The 17846-nt window shown below is 37.2% G+C and overlaps 1 protein-coding gene across 4 annotated transcripts in view; it reads left to right on the top strand.

Moving 5' to 3' along the window:
* Positions 1-632: 632 nt before the first annotated feature.
* The window catches only part of SMARCAD1 (SWI/SNF-related, matrix-associated actin-dependent regulator of chromatin, subfamily a, containing DEAD/H box 1), a 77514-nt gene continuing 60300 nt past the window's right edge, over positions 633-17846 (top strand). Inside the window, exons 1-3 of one of the 4 annotated variants that reach the window (XM_045880743.3) lie at positions 633-768; positions 1383-1621; positions 15549-15726. In XM_045880743.3, coding sequence (XP_045736699.1) covers positions 1432-1621; positions 15549-15726 — 368 coding nt within the window. In that variant the 5' untranslated portion in view covers positions 633-768; positions 1383-1431. Of the gene's footprint in view, positions 769-944; positions 1104-1382; positions 1622-15548; positions 15727-17846 lie in introns of those variants that run through there. The other 3 variants (XM_045880745.3, XM_045880742.3, XM_045880744.3) reach the window with 3 other exon arrangements.

The raw sequence follows: 17846 nt of genomic DNA on the forward strand, positions 1-17846 counted from the left end.
ATAAAATAGAATGCCAATTTAAGCTTACAATGACCAGTGTTTTTGGTAGAATAATGATTTGTAGTAATTTCTCTTTAAGGGAAATGCCAACCAGAGGATCAAATTAAAACAGAAAACTGCCTGTTTAGCCTAATGTTAGAACAAAAAGGGTAAATATTCTTAAGGTAGTATTTCCGTCAAGAGAGGGGAATTGTCATATTCCACTCTAAGAATAATCCAGCCAACGGTGGGGAGGCGGTTCATATGCTCTGAAGCTCGAAATACCCGAGTTTCTACTTCTTACTATTTAACATCTGCAGGCCTCAGTTTCCTTATTATGTAAAAAAGGCTTCTTGTAAGGGTTGAGATTGTCCATGTAAAACACCTCGCACAGTATTACCATCACACTATACATACATTATACAAAATATTATACATTATATCAAATGCTATATTATTTATTATTACTATGTTATTTATTGCTATTGTGCAGTTTATTATTGTTCTGTTTAACAACTCTCTTGCTAACCTGGAGAAACAGGCCATAAGCGCGCTTCCCAGGCGTAGAGGCGGGTACGAGTTACCATGGCAACAGCGCGCGCCTAGACATCTTCCGCTCGCGCGTCGCTGGGGAAGAAAAAAAGCCTAAGCTGCGTGTTGCGTCATCACCGCGCGCTCGTTTGGGCTCTCCGTGCTGTTTTGGACGGTCCCGGCCCGGCTACCGTCGCTCCCCTCCAGGAATTATTCTTTCTTTCAACCTTTGTTACATCGCATCGAGCCTGCAAGACTGTAAGTACTAAAGAAAGAAAGAGGGCGAGCGAGTGAGCATTAAAAGAGATGCCGCAGCACCCTCCCCTCCTCTGAACCCTCCCTATGTTTTCTTGATCCTATCAGCTTCCTCTCAGCTGGGATCGCGCCGCGTCAACTTCCGGGCGGGTGCCCGCCAGCACGGCCTCCGCCGCTCCCCTTCTTTGGCCCCTTTGTGTCCCCGCAGTATCGCGGCGCGGGCCCTGGCACGTCCTTTCTCGAGGCAGGGAGCACCATAGTGCAGGGAGCCTCTCCCTGTGGGCGGGCGCGCGGCCCGCAGGGGGGTTAGAGTGGGGAACGTGCCTGCGCGTGCTGGGGTAAGAGGAGGTTGCACGAGGGTCAGCGTGTGGTTCGAGGAAGGCGGGGCGGGGAGGGGGGAGACGAATGGGAGTAGAAAGAGCAATGGAAATTTTAAGAAAGATATCCCTGTCCACCTTCTGATTATTGTGGCCTAACAATGAGGCGCAGCCATAATAGTCATCCTGTGCCACTGGCATGTTTGCGTGCTCTTAATTGCCTTGGGAATGAACTGCTAAGGCTTTGTATTTTATATTGTTTTCATGGCCTCTTTTTCTCTTTTTATTTTCTTCCTGCAGATAGTTCACTTAAAGCTCTTAATTCTACAGGGTGGTGGTTTCGACCAATATGAATCTTTTCAACTTGGACCGTTTTCGCTTTGAGAAAAGGAGTAAGATTGAGGAAGTGCCCGAAGCAGCCCCTCAACCCTCCCAGCCTGGCCCTTCTTCACCAATTTCTCTTAGTGCTGAAGAGGAGAATGCTGAAGGGGAAGTTAGCAGGGCAGGCACACCTGATTCAGATATAACTGAAAAAACAGGTGAGTTACATTGTTGCAAATTGATGTAGCATCAGGAGGTATTTTTAAAAGATGAAAGGCAGAAGAGAGTCTAATATTCTTGATGTCGTACATACTAATATATTGTCCTCCACCTTGCCCTTTAAGATACCGCTTTGGGGCTGCCATAGGCACCATGTACCTACCGTCAACTGAGCATCCATGGCTTCTTCAGTTTTGTATGAGTTCTTGGAATATGGCCCAATGATGGAAATTGATGTCTGAATTTAGGTCATCCTTAGGTCAGAATAGTTGCCACTGGAAGAGAAACTAGGTGATTCAGACCAATGATGTAGACTTTTGAGTTTGTTATTTGGCCAGGTGTTTACATTCATCTCAGTATTTTTCAAAAAAATACTGCTCACTTAATATGAACCAGACTTTACTCAAGGTGCATGAAGACAACCTCTGGACAAATGAAAAGCAGATCACATTCAGATTTTGCCACCATATGACTTCCTGGAGACCCCAAGGGTGCGAATGAGTAACTGGTATTCTTCAAGGTGAAAGAACCATTTTTAACCTCTTCAGCAGATTGTCCCAGACAATGGGATTTGAGAGGAGGCCAAAAATTAGCATTTCCATTTTAGTCTGTGTTCTTTGAACAGTTAACAGGATATATTTGAACTCTTATGTTTTAGGCACTGTGCCGAGTGCTTCACATTCTCTCATTTAATTTGCACAGCAATCCTACAAGATATGCACATTTTGCAGAAATGAGACCCAAGGAGGTTAAGTTGTTAGGAACTTGATAGACCTGGAACTCAGATCCAGTCAGTCTAGTTCCTGAGCATAAACTTTTAATTGTTTACATTATGCAGTTTCTTATGAAGGGTGGAAGGAATATTAGAAGTTTTATTTTAATGTTTATTTTAGTGATACCTTTTTTTAATGCAAAACTCCGTATTTCCCAAGCAGCTTTTATGCTGATGTGGCCCTGACAAGATTGGTAATACATATGTCGTTATCATTGGTATCTTATTTTGTTTGCTAGTCTTCTATTTAACTGTACCAGTGATGGCAGACTCCCCACACATTATCTCTTGAATGACATTTAAAAATCTTTGGGTGTAATTGGAACATGGTGGAATGATTTGGTAGTTGAATTATATGGGAATGAGGAGTCATAATTTTGAAAGGCTTTGTTTGTATAAAAGGTTCTGAACTCGTCCAGATTCTGTGGGGAACCACTGAAGCTCAGGAGTGCTGTCTCTTTGTTCGTTCTTTCAATAGGTGTTTACTTTGCAAAACATGCTGTAGTTAATGTGTAGATATCCCAGTACGTTAATATTTTAACAATCAATATATGAATTTGTTTCTTACGTAGTTAGGGCTGGGAAGGCCAGCATGTAGGCATGGGATTTTGAGTCCTTAGAAGTCTCTACTGCTTCATTTTAGTTAAATGGGACATTGGACAAATTACTTAAAATCTGAGATTAACATTTTTTTCATCTGTAGAATAAAAAGTACTTTGTAAACTGGAACACAGTGGAATGTTTTATTTATCAGTATTAGTAATGTGAAATTCTTAATTGTCTCTTCTAATCAGAAGATGCTGCTATACCTTTTTTTTTTTCCTGTTTAAGGAGATTTCATTCATCTTTATTGGTTTTTTTTTTTCTCATATGTAAATTCCTCTTATAAGCTGAGATTGCCTTTAGGGATCACATGGTTAGTCTTAATGACATTGGGAAATATGAAAATTAAGTTTGTTGTGGGAATGGTGAGAATTCATCCTACTGGGAATAGAGAGCTTTAAGAAAAGATGATTGCAGATGGTACTGTGAATTTGGGAGAATATTGAAAACGAAAGCTAGGTTTTGGTTTTACATTGTAGTTATTAGAGATCCATTAAAGCCTTCACAGATAGAAGGGTAAAATGGTGAAAGAAAGTTGTTTTGTTAAACCAGTCTAGCCGTCCTGAGTACTGCACTTTGTTAGAGGGTAAGTTTTGAAGAGAGATCATTCAATTAGGAAGTAGAAAGAACAGTAGAAATGGAGAAGAAAGAGATATGAGAGAGATGAGAGAGAGTGTCCTGGGATCTAGCCCCGCATTGGACTCCCTGCTTAGCAAGGAGCCTGCTTCTCCCTCTCCCACTCCCCCTGCTTGTGCACATGCACACGCGTGCGTGCGCGTGCTCTCTCTGTCAGATAGATAAATAAAGTCTTCAAGAATTTTAGGTAATTGAAAAAAATGGTAGTTTCGTACATCAGAATAGGTATAAAGTACCCGTTCTAACCCATTGGGCATGCCTTTAAAAATTCAAATAAGACTTAAATGTCTTGTCCCTAATTTAGCATGTTGGACGAGACCTAAGGCAACTTAACATAGAGGTGGGGAATTCTGAATTGAGTGTTGAAGCTTGGGCCTGTATACAGGATGAGATACTGAAGCTGGTTTAGGATCCTGACTAGAGATGGAGATTAGGGAATCACTGGTGGGATATGGATTTTGACCTTACTTCCTTTATCATCATATGGTAACTACTTATTCTGCAATTGTATGATAATGCTGTGTTTGCTTATTTACAATAGAATGTTAGGGTCTAAATCCGGTCTAAATCACCTATTTCTTTATTTTTTTATTTTTTATTGTTATGTTAATCCCCATACATTACATCATTAGTTTTAGATGTAGTGTTCCATGATTCATTGTTTGTGCATAACACCCAGTGCTCCATGCAGAACGTGCCCTCCTCAATACCCATCACCAGGCTAACCCAACCTCCCACCCCCCTCCCCTCTAGAACCCTCAGTTTTTTTTTCAGAGTCCATCGTCTCTCATGGTTCGTCTACCCCTCCGATTTCCCCCCCTTCATTCTTCCCCTCCTGCTACCTTCTTTTTTTTTCTCTTAACATATATTGCATTATTTGTTTCAGAGGTACAGATCTGGGATTCAACAGTCTTGCACAATTCACAGTGCTTACCAGAGCACATACCCTCCTCAGTGTCTATCACCCGGTCACCCCATCCCTCCCACCCCACCCCCCACTCCAGCAACCCTCAGTTTGTTTCCTGAGATTAAGAATTCCTCATATCAGTGAGGTCATATGATACATGTCGTTCTTTGAACAGAATGGAAATTGTAAAAATTACCTGTCATGACTCTTTTAGCTAACCCTTTTAATTTTACCAATATGAATTAAGATTTTATTTCCTACCACTCTCTTTCAGTTACTGTGCCACAGCCACACCTTTTCTTAAATATGCCAAGGACAGTGCCATCTTTCCTTCTTACTCTTTTCTTCTTCCAAGACTCTTCCTGCTGATATATGCATATGACTGTGGGCTTAGTGAAATATAGAAGCCCTTCCCCTGATCATACTCTTTGAAATAGCAACTCTTCCCCCCCGCCCCCAGTTTTACTCATCTGTTTTCCTATGTAGTATTTATTTTTACCTAACATGATTCTATATATTTGTGTCTCCCTTATTAGAATATAAGATCCATGTGAGCAGAGACTTTGTCCTGTTCACCATTGTTCAGAGCAGTGACTGGCACATAGTAAGCTCTTAGTAAATATGTGTTGAAGGAAGGAGTATTGAGTGATAAGTGGGCGATACTAGTACTTTTTTTTTTTTTAAGATTTTATTTATTTATTTGAGACAGAGAGAATGAGATACAGAGAGCATGAGAGGGGGGAGGGTCAGAGAGAGAGGCAGACTCCCTGCTGAGGAGGGAGCCCGACGTGGGACTCGATCCCGGGACTCCATCCCGGGACTCCAGGATCATGACCTGAGCCAAAGGCAGTCGCTTAACCAACTGAGCCACCCAGGCGCCCCGATACTAGTACTTTGTACAAATTTTTAAAAGTATCCTTCCTCTTAATGATCTTGAAACAGTCCCATAGCCATCAGGCATTCTTCAGTCATGGTTACTTGAAACTGTTTTTGATGGAGGATGGTCTTCCTTCATCCAGCCTTTGGATATGGGGGCATACGCTTAACTTGTGGGCACCTCTCCTTCCTGTGTTTATTTTGCCCTCATGGTGTCCAGTTGTTAATGGTTATTGCTTGTTGACACATTCTTTTTTTCTTTTGACCTTTTTGAGAGCACAGCAGGTTTCGAGGGAATAAAATAATGGCAGATGAGTGACAGAGGAGAGAGCTTACTATGTTTTATGCATAAAGAGTAAAAATAAGAGCAAAGCTTGATCTCAAGGAACACCAGGAGGAAGGGACATATAAATACATATAGTTAAAATAGTACAGTGTAATAACTCGGGAAAATATTAAGCAATATAGAATCACAATCCAATTCAGAAATGATTATTCTTGGAGAGGATCAAGAAAAGTCACAGAGAGATGACTTTGAATCAGTGAATCAGTGCTTATTTGGTGAACAAGAATGAAAATATTCATTGCTTAGAAGAGTGATAAACGTCTGTGGGAAGGGAGGTTATCTGTGGAAGAGGAGGTTTAGGGCAGGTATAGATGAAACTGAGAAGATAGAAATGTAAACTGCTGGGTTGTGAGGGGACTTTATATGCTATGCCAGGAAGGATGGACTTTTTTTGGTACACACTAGAGAGCATTTCGGCATGGGAAGACCATTGATGAAGCTGTTGAATTAATTGAAGCCTAAGTGTAGGAAAATGTTAGTAGGATAGAGGAGGCATTTTAGGGAAGTTTTATATTTCGGTATTTGGTGATAGTTAAATGTAGAGGGTTTAAAGATAACTCAGATGTTTCTTGCTTAGACAGCTGGGTGATGGGCACTGTCAACTGAATTAGGCAGTGCATTTGGGAGAAATATACTTAAACATGTTGAGTTCAGTTCTCCTGTTTGAGAAATGAGGTCTAGTAGAGGTTTGTAGCTCAAAGATGGTTGGAACCTGAGAAATCAACTTTCAAGGGGACATAATTATGGCAGTTAACCAAAAATACCCCCAAAGCAAGGCATATAGTAAAAAATATCAACATTTAATGGTGGACAAATGAAGGCAAACCAATGAAGATAATAAAGGATTACTTGAATATTCATAGAAAATGATAGTACTCTGAAAGCTAAAGAAAGACCAATTTCCAGTTTTGTGTATAGTGAACAGTATCAAATACTGTAGAGAAGTCAGATTGGATGGGGGACTGATCAGAGATCACTTTCCTTGGAAATTAAATGTTATTGTTGACCTTTAGTAGACAGTTTTCAGTAGAAAGGTAAGGAAATGAAGACTAGTCTTTCAAGAAGAAGAGGGAAACAGCTTGACAGTACAGCAATGTCAAAAGAAGATGTTTCAGGATTGTTGAAAATTGAGCATATTTGTTGGCCTAGGGGAAGAAGCTAGTGGAGAGGGGAAGGATGAAGGGAGGGGAGGTATCTGAAGACAGGCATCTAGGGCATAGGAACAGGTGCATAGCTGGACTGTTTAACGTTGCAAAGGAATAGAGACACATTTTACCTGGGGAGAAAAAGTGATAAAAATAAATGGGTTAATCAATTATTTTGAGGTTGGAATGGAGGAAAATTTTAGTAAATGCTTGATTAATTTCTTTCCTTAGTGAAGTAGATTCAGTCTCCTAAAATGATTGCCATTTCAGTGTGGTGGTCATGTTGAAAGTAACAGTTGTTAATAAGAGAAATTTCAAAATTATTCCAGTTAATCAAAAAGATCCTCCCTCCCCCCCCCAAAAATAAAAGCTTTCCAGAGAGCACTGCTCTATCATACAGGTTGTATGATCTTGTGTAAGACATCAGCATTTTTGGACTTCACTTCCTTTGCCTGGATGTTCTCTGAAGTCCCTGCAAGCAGTAAAACGGGTATGTCCTTTGAATAATGGAGCTGAGTATCATTTTAGCATCATGATTTTATAACCATTGGGTGATACTTCGGGGTTTTTTTTGTTTGTTTGTTTTAGGTGTGTGTGGCCAAAATGCAAATCTTTACTCTGTCTTTGGATAGTTATTCTGATTTCTTCATGTCTGCAAGTGTTAGTTGACAAACAATACTTGGTAGAAGGCTAAGTGCTGAATTATTGTTTTTTTGGGGGGGAATTTTATTTATTTATTTGACAGAGAGACAGCGAGAGAGGGAACACAAGCAGGAGGGAGTGGGAAGGGAGAAGCAGGCTTCCTGCTGAGCAGAGAGCCCAATACGGGGCTTGATCCCAGGACCCTGGGATCATGACCTGAGCTGAAGGTGGGTGCTTCACCAACTGAGCCACCCAGGCACCCAGTGCTGAATTATTTTAACAGAAGAAAGTACAATGAGTACTCATACTTAAGTAAAAATCTTAAGTACATTTTAAGTGTATACTTTCTTCTGTGTTTTCTCTACCTTCTTACTCTCCATGCTTAGCTATTGTTTTCTTCAAAATAAAATGTTATATATAAAAGATGCAATATTGTATAATGAAGAATATTCTATAATCCTTTAGTTTTGGTGTTTATTTTCACATTTTTTTCCTGCCTGTATATATTCCAGGTTTTTGTTTTTATTTATGTTATATATAATATTTATGCTATACCTCAATTTTTTTAAATGATTACAGTGTCTTATATAGATATAATTCATGTAGTTTTCTATTAATGGACATTGGTTAGTTGGGTTTTTTTTTTTTTTTTTGCTATCAAAAGAAGGCTATAATGACCATCCTTTTAACAGATTTTTTAGCTTGTATTCAGTCTGAAGAAAAATTCTTGGAAAAGGAATTGTCAGATTAGAGTGAATATTAGTAATATTTTAGTAATTGCCAAGTTACCATACACAGAAGTTTTACCACTTTGCACCAGACTACAGCTTGGTTTTTAGATGTATACTTTTTCGTACTAGGTCAGAATATTGCAAACCTTTTTAATCTTTACCAGGGAATTAAATTACTTTACTTTTATTCTTTACTTTTAAGGTTAAGTATGTTTTCATAAATGTATTAGCCTTCTGGACTTTTTCTGTGTTCCTTTTTCTTTTTTTCTGAAAAATAATTTGTAAGTTTTTTATTCTTTTGATTCCTTATTGTTTGTCATAGAGAAATTTTACATTTTTGTGTGGTCAATTTGTTCATTTCTTTGATGGTTTCTAAGGTTTAGGTCCTTATCAGACAGGCATTCCTTAGTATCACATCATAAATATTTTCATCTGTATTTTATTCTAGCGCATTTGTGTTAATTTTATTTTTATTTGTAAAATATACATAACATAAAATTTACCATCTTAACTGTTAAGTATACAAATCACGGGAGTGTTAGGTACATTCACATTATTGTGCAGTTAATCTTCAGAACTCTTTTTTCATCTTGCAGAAATGAAACTCTGTACCCATTAAACACTTCCCTCCTATCCCCAGCCTGTGGTAACCACCATAGTACTTTTCTTTCTCTGAATTTGACTACTTTAGGTACATCATAAAAGTGGAATTCTACAGGATTTGTCTTTCTGTGACTGGTTTATTTCCCTTTGCATAAAGTTTTTAAGTTCATTCATGTTGTAGCCTGTATCAGAATTTCCTTTTTAAGGCTGAAAAGCATTGTATGTGTATACTACATTTTGTTTATCCATTCATCTGTGGATGGATACTTGGGTTTCTTCTACCTTTTGGTTATTGTGACTATTACTGCTATGAAATTTGTGTACAAATATGGGGCGCCTGGGTGGCTCAGTCATTAAGCGTCTGCCTTCGGCTCAGGTCATGATCCCGGGGTTCTGGAATCGAGCCCCGCATCAGGCTCCCTGCTCGGCGGGAATCCTGCTTCTCCTCTCCCACTCCCCCTGCTTGTGTTCCCTCTCTCACTGTGTCTCTCTCTGTCAAATAAATAAAATCTTTAAAAAAAAAAAAAAAAAGAAATTTGTGTACAAATATCTCTTGGGACCCTGCTGTCACTTCTTCAGGGTATATACCCGGAAATGGAATTGATAGATCATACAAGAAACCATCACATGTTTTCCATTAATACCTGTACCATTTTATTTTCCCACCAGCAGTAAACAAGGGTTACAGTTTCTCCACATCCTTGCTAACACTTGTTACTTTCTTTTTTTGTTTTTTGTTTCTTTGTTTTGATAGCCAAACTAATGGATCTGAGTCAGGTTTTGCATTGATAACCAAACTAATGGATATGAGTTAGGTTTTGTGTTGATTTTTATTTTAATCTTAAATCTCATCTGGAATGTATAATAAGGACTAAAGAAAGGATGATACAGTTTTATCCTTTGCTCATTATTTGTCATTTACTAGTCACTTGTTCCAGAATCATTTATTGATAAACCTTTTTTCTTATGAAACATCAGTATACTCTAAATTCTCATGTATATTTGCATCTTACAGGCCACTAATCTATTTCTCTAGTTTTATATTTGTTTACCCCATTGATAATCATGTTTAGGGTCATAATCTAAAATGTGTCTCTTACAGTGGGTCCCAATCAAAAATGTTTAGAAAGCACTATTGTATGTCTTATTTTTGTGCTGTGTGTTTAAGAGCTTGGAGAAGAGAGTTAAAGCCTCATGTTTGTCTCTTGACTTTTTGCTTTCTGTATCCTGCAGTGTTTATGTCTTTCATTATTAGTATGCAGTTAAGATATATGTTATATTTTTGTTGTAGATCTAATTTCTGTTACTAAAAAGTGTGTCTCTCAAACACTTTTGCTTTGTCCAGTAACAATAGCATGGCTTTGTTTTTCTTTACGTTTTTCCCGTTTATCTTTTCTTTTGGCTTACTTATGCCTGAGATGTTTCTTCTTTCTCATTTCATCTTAGAGTGATGTCAGAAACTACTCTTCAGTCTTGTATTTATTAGTGTATTCTTTGTCTTTTTTAGAGCTTTCATCAGAGAAATAGTTTGATTTTAGAAGATGCTAATGGTATTTCTCTTTCTACTGTGACATTCAAATTAAGGCTGCTTAGATTTCACTATCCATTATTTTGGTTACCTTTTAAAACGATAAATCAGTGATGTGTTTTAGTTGGTATTCAAAGGAATTGCCTTGAAAATTAGTTGCCATGTTAAAGAATTGAACCATGTAGAGCAACACAACTAGACGATCAGAAATGGCACAGTTTTGTAAGTCTTCAGGACAGATATAAAGGTTTATGTATTTTCATTCTTTGGGAGATAACTTTTATTTATGGGTTATCAAATTAATTTGGACTACTTTAGTGTGAACTCGTAATCTCCTGTAGTGATTTTTGCTTGTTTTTAAGTGGCCCTTAATCTTGGACCCTTTGGAAAGGTGAAACCATTGTCAGACTTAAATGCTTCTTTTGTCTTGTGGTAGACTTAGATATGAGAATGGGTACAAGCATACTGGAAAAACTTGGAATATAAGATTGTCTTCTCTTGTACATACCATTAATGGGGAATTTAGTTTGGAAAAACTCCCTGGAACCTTGGAGTCTTCTTGCATATGCTAATGATGTAGGTTCCCATTACCTTTTGGTAATGAGAAAATACTCGTCTTCTATCTCTAAAATATAATAGGCTTCTTTATGGTCTTTGTACGAAAGGATAGGCTGTTTTCCCTCACGTTCCTGTAGCATTTTGTTTAATCCTTTCTCATGGCACAAATCATATTTCATAACAGTTACTTGTGTACCTGGCTACTTAGCTCTTATTTGTTTCTTTAGGGCAAATTGAACCTTTTTTCTTTAATATATTCCCTACCTCCTGGTACAGTGCCTTAAGCACAGAAGGCAGTCAGCAAATGTCAGAATTTAATAGTAGCTGATGCCTTCATAATTGGTTCAGGGTTTCACCATTCTTTCATTTGTATTTTTCTGTTTCCTCTCTCGTGCTGCTGCTTAAAAGTGCTTGTTTGGCTTGGGTCAGAAACCATTACTTCATTGTTTTGGCCATTCATTGCCTCTTAGCTATTTTTTCTTTTGCTTACTTCTAGAAATAGTCCAAACAGACAAATCTAAGCATTAAGTATTATTCTAATTCTAAATTATTGACTGTGTTGGAAAGTTGATGTTTTTAGATAAACAAGCTCTTACTGTGGCCCATCAGTTTTCAAAGTGTGGTATGCGAACCTTTAGGGATCCCTAAGGGCAAACTACTTTCATAATAATACTAAGATACTACTTGCCTTTTTACTATGTTGATGTGTACAAAAGCAGTGGTAAGTAAAACTGCTGGTGCCTTAGCACAAATCAAGGCCAAGACTCCAAACTGTTGTAGTAGTCATTGTATTCTTAAAATTTTTTAAATGTCAGTTTCACTTAAGAATGTTTTTGATAAACAGTAAAAATTGTTGATTTTGGTAAATCTCAACTAAGCAGTAGGTGTCTTTTTAATACTTTTGTGAAACAAAATGTGAACCAGCCTTTGCTGTATACTGAAGTGTGTACAGTGTCTCAAGGGAAAGCATTTGAACAGTTCCTTTCAGTTCTGATTTGAACTTGTCATTTTTTTCACCAAACACCATTTTTACTTAAAAGAATGACTGACAAACTGTAGTTAAGCAGACTTACGTATTTAGCAGACATTTTCTCAAAAAAGGACAGTGAAAGCAAGGAAATAACCAGCAGCATTTATTGCTAGTGATAAAATTCCAGTTTTCAAAGGAGAGTTTGGATTTTGGACTGTGAGTTTGACAATCTTCTGATATTTCAGGATCAATGGTGATATTAATAAATCTAATTTTTTGATAAAATATCATGAAATGTGTCAACATTTGGAAGATCTGCATTAATCAGCAAGTGAACCAGTATTTTCCAAATGACCAGTGCGCACAATGTTACAAAATAATGCATGGTTTAAAGGTCCATTAAAGTGCAAGATAGACCAGTGGGTTTAAATGTAATAGAACACAAAAGTTTACTCATATGGTTTCAGATTCCACATTGCAACTGACCTTTAAAAAAAACCTACCACCTGTCAAATTTGGGTTTAGTATCGAAGAAGAATATCCATAGTATTGTAAAAATGTTATGAAAAAACTCTTCCTTTCCTAACTGTATATCTGTGTGAAGCGTGATTTTCTTTGTAAACCTAAACAAAAACTATATTACAATAGATGAATTACAGAAGCAGCTAGAACCAAAGATTCTTACAAATATAAAAGAGTGCCACTCTTCTCACTAGATTGGGGGGAGAGGGATGGGATGAGGGGATATAGTTTTCATAAAAATATTTGTTTTTATGTAAGCAGTTTAATAAAGTTTTTCAGTTTCTACTTTCTAATATGGTAATATAGATACAACCAACGTAAGCCACATAAGCAAAAACTGTAGGGTCCTCAATTTTTAAGAGTGCAAAGGGTTCTAGTTTGAGAAATGCTATTGTATTGTAACCTTCCCTTATCCTCCATATTATCAAACTATTTCCTCTGTTAGTCACTTACCAGTTGGGCTATGGGGATGTCACTTGGTTCAGAGCTGTGTACAAGTTTAAGGTATATTTTTAGGTAGAGATATGTAGGTATATGTATAGTATATATTATAATATATATAATACAAAATACATAATATAATACAAAATAATGCATTGTATGCATACAGTATATATATATAATGTATATATTTTGTGGTACATATTACATTACCAGTAAAAGCTCTGAGTAATTGAGTACATGATGGAGAGTAAGCCAAACTTCTTTATTTTTTTTGTCTCGTTAACCAAGCACATTAAGCATGAGTTTTAAAAATCATGTCTTCACTGTATATTTTTGTATTATCTAGAAGAGGAAAAAAATGAGAGAAAATCAAAGATGAATATGTAATCAAGTTCAAGAAACTCTAGTTCTCCTAATACTCATTAACAGATTTTTTAGGACTCCCCTCCTCCAGGCATTTAGGCTTTTAAGTAGCTAGCTTTAAAAAGATTATTATTCATTTTGAATAAAGAGATTTTGAAGAAAACAGACAATTGAAATCATCTTGCCTTAGCCCTTCGAAAATATAAGAAAACAGGACACTGGTTAACATGTTTAGCTGATATGCATTAGCTTTAGGTCAGATTTTTGATACAGTGAACATCTAGTTTTTAATTTTATATATGATTTGTGATATATCAGGTACACTTGGTAAAAGCAGAATCCATATTACCATTATACTTATTTTATAGGAATTGGGCTGTAATGTTGTTATTCACATAACTATCAGAATTTGTAAGTGTTGCCATGTTTATGGCAGTTAATATAGCTGTAATTTGTTCCAATGCAGAGTTCTTCATCCAGGTTCTTCACTCAACATTTATAAAATTGTTCTTTTGGAAAAAATGTGATTTGCTTTTTAGTTGTGTTGATAGGACTTCATTGTAGGAAGTAAAGATATATCGTTTTAGTGCCCTCCAGGTGAATAGTAGTCATGTAGGCCATGGTTAATATTATTTACAAATATAGCTCATGAGCTTCATTATAATTATTGCTATCATTTTGTGACAGGTATTGGAGACGGCCTGAGTTTTAGAGTATAAGGATTTAGACCTTTACGCATGGATTTCAGATTTGTTACTTCTCCTATATGACTTTGGACAAGTTGCTTTCTCTAAATCTAGTTTATCTATAAAATGTTGATATAATGTGTACCCTTAGGATTATTGTGAGGATTAAAAATGTTTGTGCATCACTTGAGGACTTGATTCTGACTTAGAAAGTAGTTGTCAGTTGATCGTTTTTTACATTGACTCCTTTGAACTAAAGATTCATCTGGTCGTTGCTTTTTAAAATACATTCACTAGATCAAGGCATTGACTACTTTAATATGAATTTCTTAAATGTGATCTTTTCCTTCTCAAATATGTAAGGGAGAATGGTGGTTTTCTGGGGAAGGGAGAATAATTTTGGAACTCCGCTATTCAAGAGAAGAGACCTTGGTAAAATATTTTACTCACCTGTTTTGAATGAGCCAAAATTTTTAGCTTATGAGGACTGCCATAACAAAATATAATACCAGGTAGCTTAAACAACATACCTTTATTTTGTTACATGGCTGGAGGCCCAAAACCCAGGATCCAGGTTGTTTCTTCTTCTTTTTTTTTTTTTTTTTTTAAAGATTTTATTTATTTATTTGAGAGAGAGAATGAGATAGAGAGAGCATGAGAGGGAGGAGGGTCAGAGGGAGAAGCAGACTCCCTGCTGAGCAGGGAGCCCGATGTAGGACTCGATCCAGGGACTCCAGGATCATGACCTGAGCCGAAGGCAGTCGCTTAACCAACTGAGCCACCCAGGCGCCCCAGGTTGTTTCTTCTGAGGACTTTCTCCAGGGCTTGCAGATGGCCACCTTCTCACTGTGTCCTCACATGACCTTCCCTTCATGCACACATCTTTTGTCTCTCTCTCTCTCTTCTTATGACATCAGTCTTAACTGGATGAGGGCCTCCACCGAAGCAGCCTCATTTTAACTCAGTCTCCTTTTTGAAGACCCTACCTCTAAATATGTTACATTCTGAGGTTACTGGGGGTTGAAACTTAAGAATTTTGGAGGGGCCCTAATTCAGCCCATAACACCAACATTTGCTTAAGAGGTAATGTGTATTGAATACGGGCTATGTGCCAATGACTGAACTAAATGCCTAATATATATCTTTTGATTTTATGTTCACATGAGCCCTGTGATTATTAGCATCTCTATTTTACAGGTGAGGACACTGAGGTTTGGGGTGATTACATAACTTGGCTAAGAGACAGGATTGGAGTACAAGTCTTTTGGGCTGTAGTGTCCATGTTCATTTAGGCCAGAACTGGGTACTAGGAAATAAAAGCACAGAGAGAAGAAGATGACACTATAACACACAAACTCCTCTTTTGCAGTTCCCACTAGGATCTTGCAAGTAAATTAACCTGTGAAATGGAAAATCATTTAACATCAGCCCTGGTTTGACTGTTAATATTTTCTTTAAAAACTGGTGGGAATTTTTGGTTTTAGGATGGAAACAGTGAACAAATTAGAGATTTTTAGCACATGATTATAATTATCAAAAAACATTTATTTTCAAGTTGCTCAAAATGCCTTTCTCCTTTTTTTTTCTTTTGCAGAAGATTCTAGTGTTCCAGAAACTGCAGAAAATGAAAGAAAAGCTAGTATCTCATATTTCAAGAATCAAAGAGGAATACAGTATATTGATTTGTCTTCTGATAGTGAAGATATCGTTTCCCCAAATTGCTCCAGTACAGTTCAAGAGAAAAAATTCAACAAAGACACAGTAATTATAGTGTAAGCAGCTTAATAGATTCATTCATTATATTTGCCTACGTAAGAAGTTTTTCAAGAAAATTATTTAATTTGAAAAATAGTTTGGTGACTTCTCTTTTTTCTTTCTTTTTTGCCTTTTCTCTATTGCATCTTGGTTATTTTTCCCTAACTTAGAACTGTAGAGAGGTATTGTGTGTGTGTGTGTGTGCGCGTGCACGTGCGCGCGTGTGCATGTTTCTGGATAACACTGATTTTCAATAAAAAGTTTATAGTGAGAGCAGATAATTTAGTTTTTTTAATCCTCCATAAATAGGGAAATTATTTTAACATGTACCTTTGATCATCTATAATTTCTTTATGGTCTATTCTTGAATCCCAGAGTCAAATTGTTTTAACATTTTTTGGGTACATTCTGTGGAGTAGCACGGAGCTTGTATTGTAGTCAGGTAGAAAGACAATAAACAAACAAACAATGTAGTATGCGAAATAATAAATATTATGACCAAAACGGAAGGAAAATAATGGAGTTCAGGGCCAGGGGTAGGAGGTATGGTTTCTAAAGAGCACAGTTGGAAAAAAGCTTTATTGAGAAGATGATGCTTGGGTAGAGATCTGAAGGGGTTAAAAAAGTGTGAACCATATGGATATGAGGGTGGGGGGGCAGGAGTGGAGTATTCTGGTCATTGGAAATAACTTGTTTAATGACCCTGAAGTGGTATTATACCTGATGTTTCTAAGGAAAGTAGGGGGCAGATGAATCAGAGAGAAAGACCTAAGGTCACAAGGTAAGCAGCAGGTTAGAAGAGGGATTTAATTATCTTAAACCCTTAGGCTGTTTGGCTTTTACTCTGAATGAGATAGAAAGCTAATGAATGGAGTGTATTGAGCAGAGGGGTAAATTATTTCATTCACATGTTTAAAAGGTATTTGAGACTATAGGGGAGCAGTACTAGAAGCATGTATACTATTGTAATAACCCAGGCCAGAAATGATGGACACTTAGACAAGGCTACTACTTGTGGGGATGATTAGAAGGGGTTGGATTCTGTATATACTTTGAAGGTAGAGAGGGAGGTTTTATTGTTGGATTTTGGGTGGGAGAGAAGGGAGTGAAGGATGACCCTAAGATTGGCCTGAGCAACTGGAAGGATGGAATTACCATTAACTGAGATAAGGAAGACTGTTTTGGGTGTGGTAGGCTTCCTTTTGAAGGAAAGTTTGGCAGTTCAGTCTTAAACATGCTGTGATTGGGAAGACTCTTAGACATCTAGGCGGGAGATGTCAAGTAGGCAATTGGATTTGTGACATTTGAGTTTTTGGGGGGAGGTCTGGTTAACATCTAAATTTAGGAATTGTCAGAATATAGATTTGATATTTAAAGTTATATGATAAGATGAAATCACTAAGAGATACTAGTATAGCTGGAAAAGAGATCTCCTGGTTGAAGGACTCAGGCCAGTGGAACTTGGGATTTTAGGAACAGGGAGATGAGAAATCTGTGGAGGTTCTGAGAAGGAATAGTTGTTGAGGTAAAAGTCAAAGGGTTGTGTGCTCAGAAGCTAAGCTAAGAAAATGCTGCAAGAAGGAGCCAAGAGATCGAGACTGTCTGCTGATGATAATTTCCTCTTAAAATGAACTTTTTGTAAATAAGCCATAATGAACATGCCTTTCTCCTGAAATTCACTCTGAAATAAAAAATAGTGAAGATCCTGCATGGTTAAGTGTGTTAGATTCACATTTACCTGCTAAGAACAAGGTCTTTCTCTTACATTACAAAGGAAGCAGTCAAATTCAGAAATACCAATTAACATTGGCACAGTACAGGTGTCTATAGTACATATTTAAATATTACCAGTTAATCCCACGTTCAAAAGTACTGGTTTGTAAATAAGGATTGTGCTCTAGAATGCAAGTCAGTGTACCAGTTTCTTCGCCAGGAAAGTATTATAAGGAAAAATCGGCTCGACTAAGTTATATGCTTAGTAATGTAGTTGTTTTACCTTCTGGTGTAAATTCCTTATCTTGTTATCGATGGATAACAGTGTGAGCTTAAGAACTAGCAGTCAGTCCTTGGACCGTATTTTAAGTAAGTACTTTATAGTTATTTTTTCCTCAGTATCATGTTGGATTTTTTTTTAAAC

The sequence above is a fragment of the Mirounga angustirostris genome, unplaced genomic scaffold (genome assembly GCF_029215605.1).
Source record: "Mirounga angustirostris isolate CCGP_5_RB_7025 unplaced genomic scaffold, mMirAng1.0.hap1 SCAF_2, whole genome shotgun sequence".
NCBI classification, from domain to species: domain Eukaryota; kingdom Metazoa; phylum Chordata; class Mammalia; order Carnivora; family Phocidae; genus Mirounga; species Mirounga angustirostris.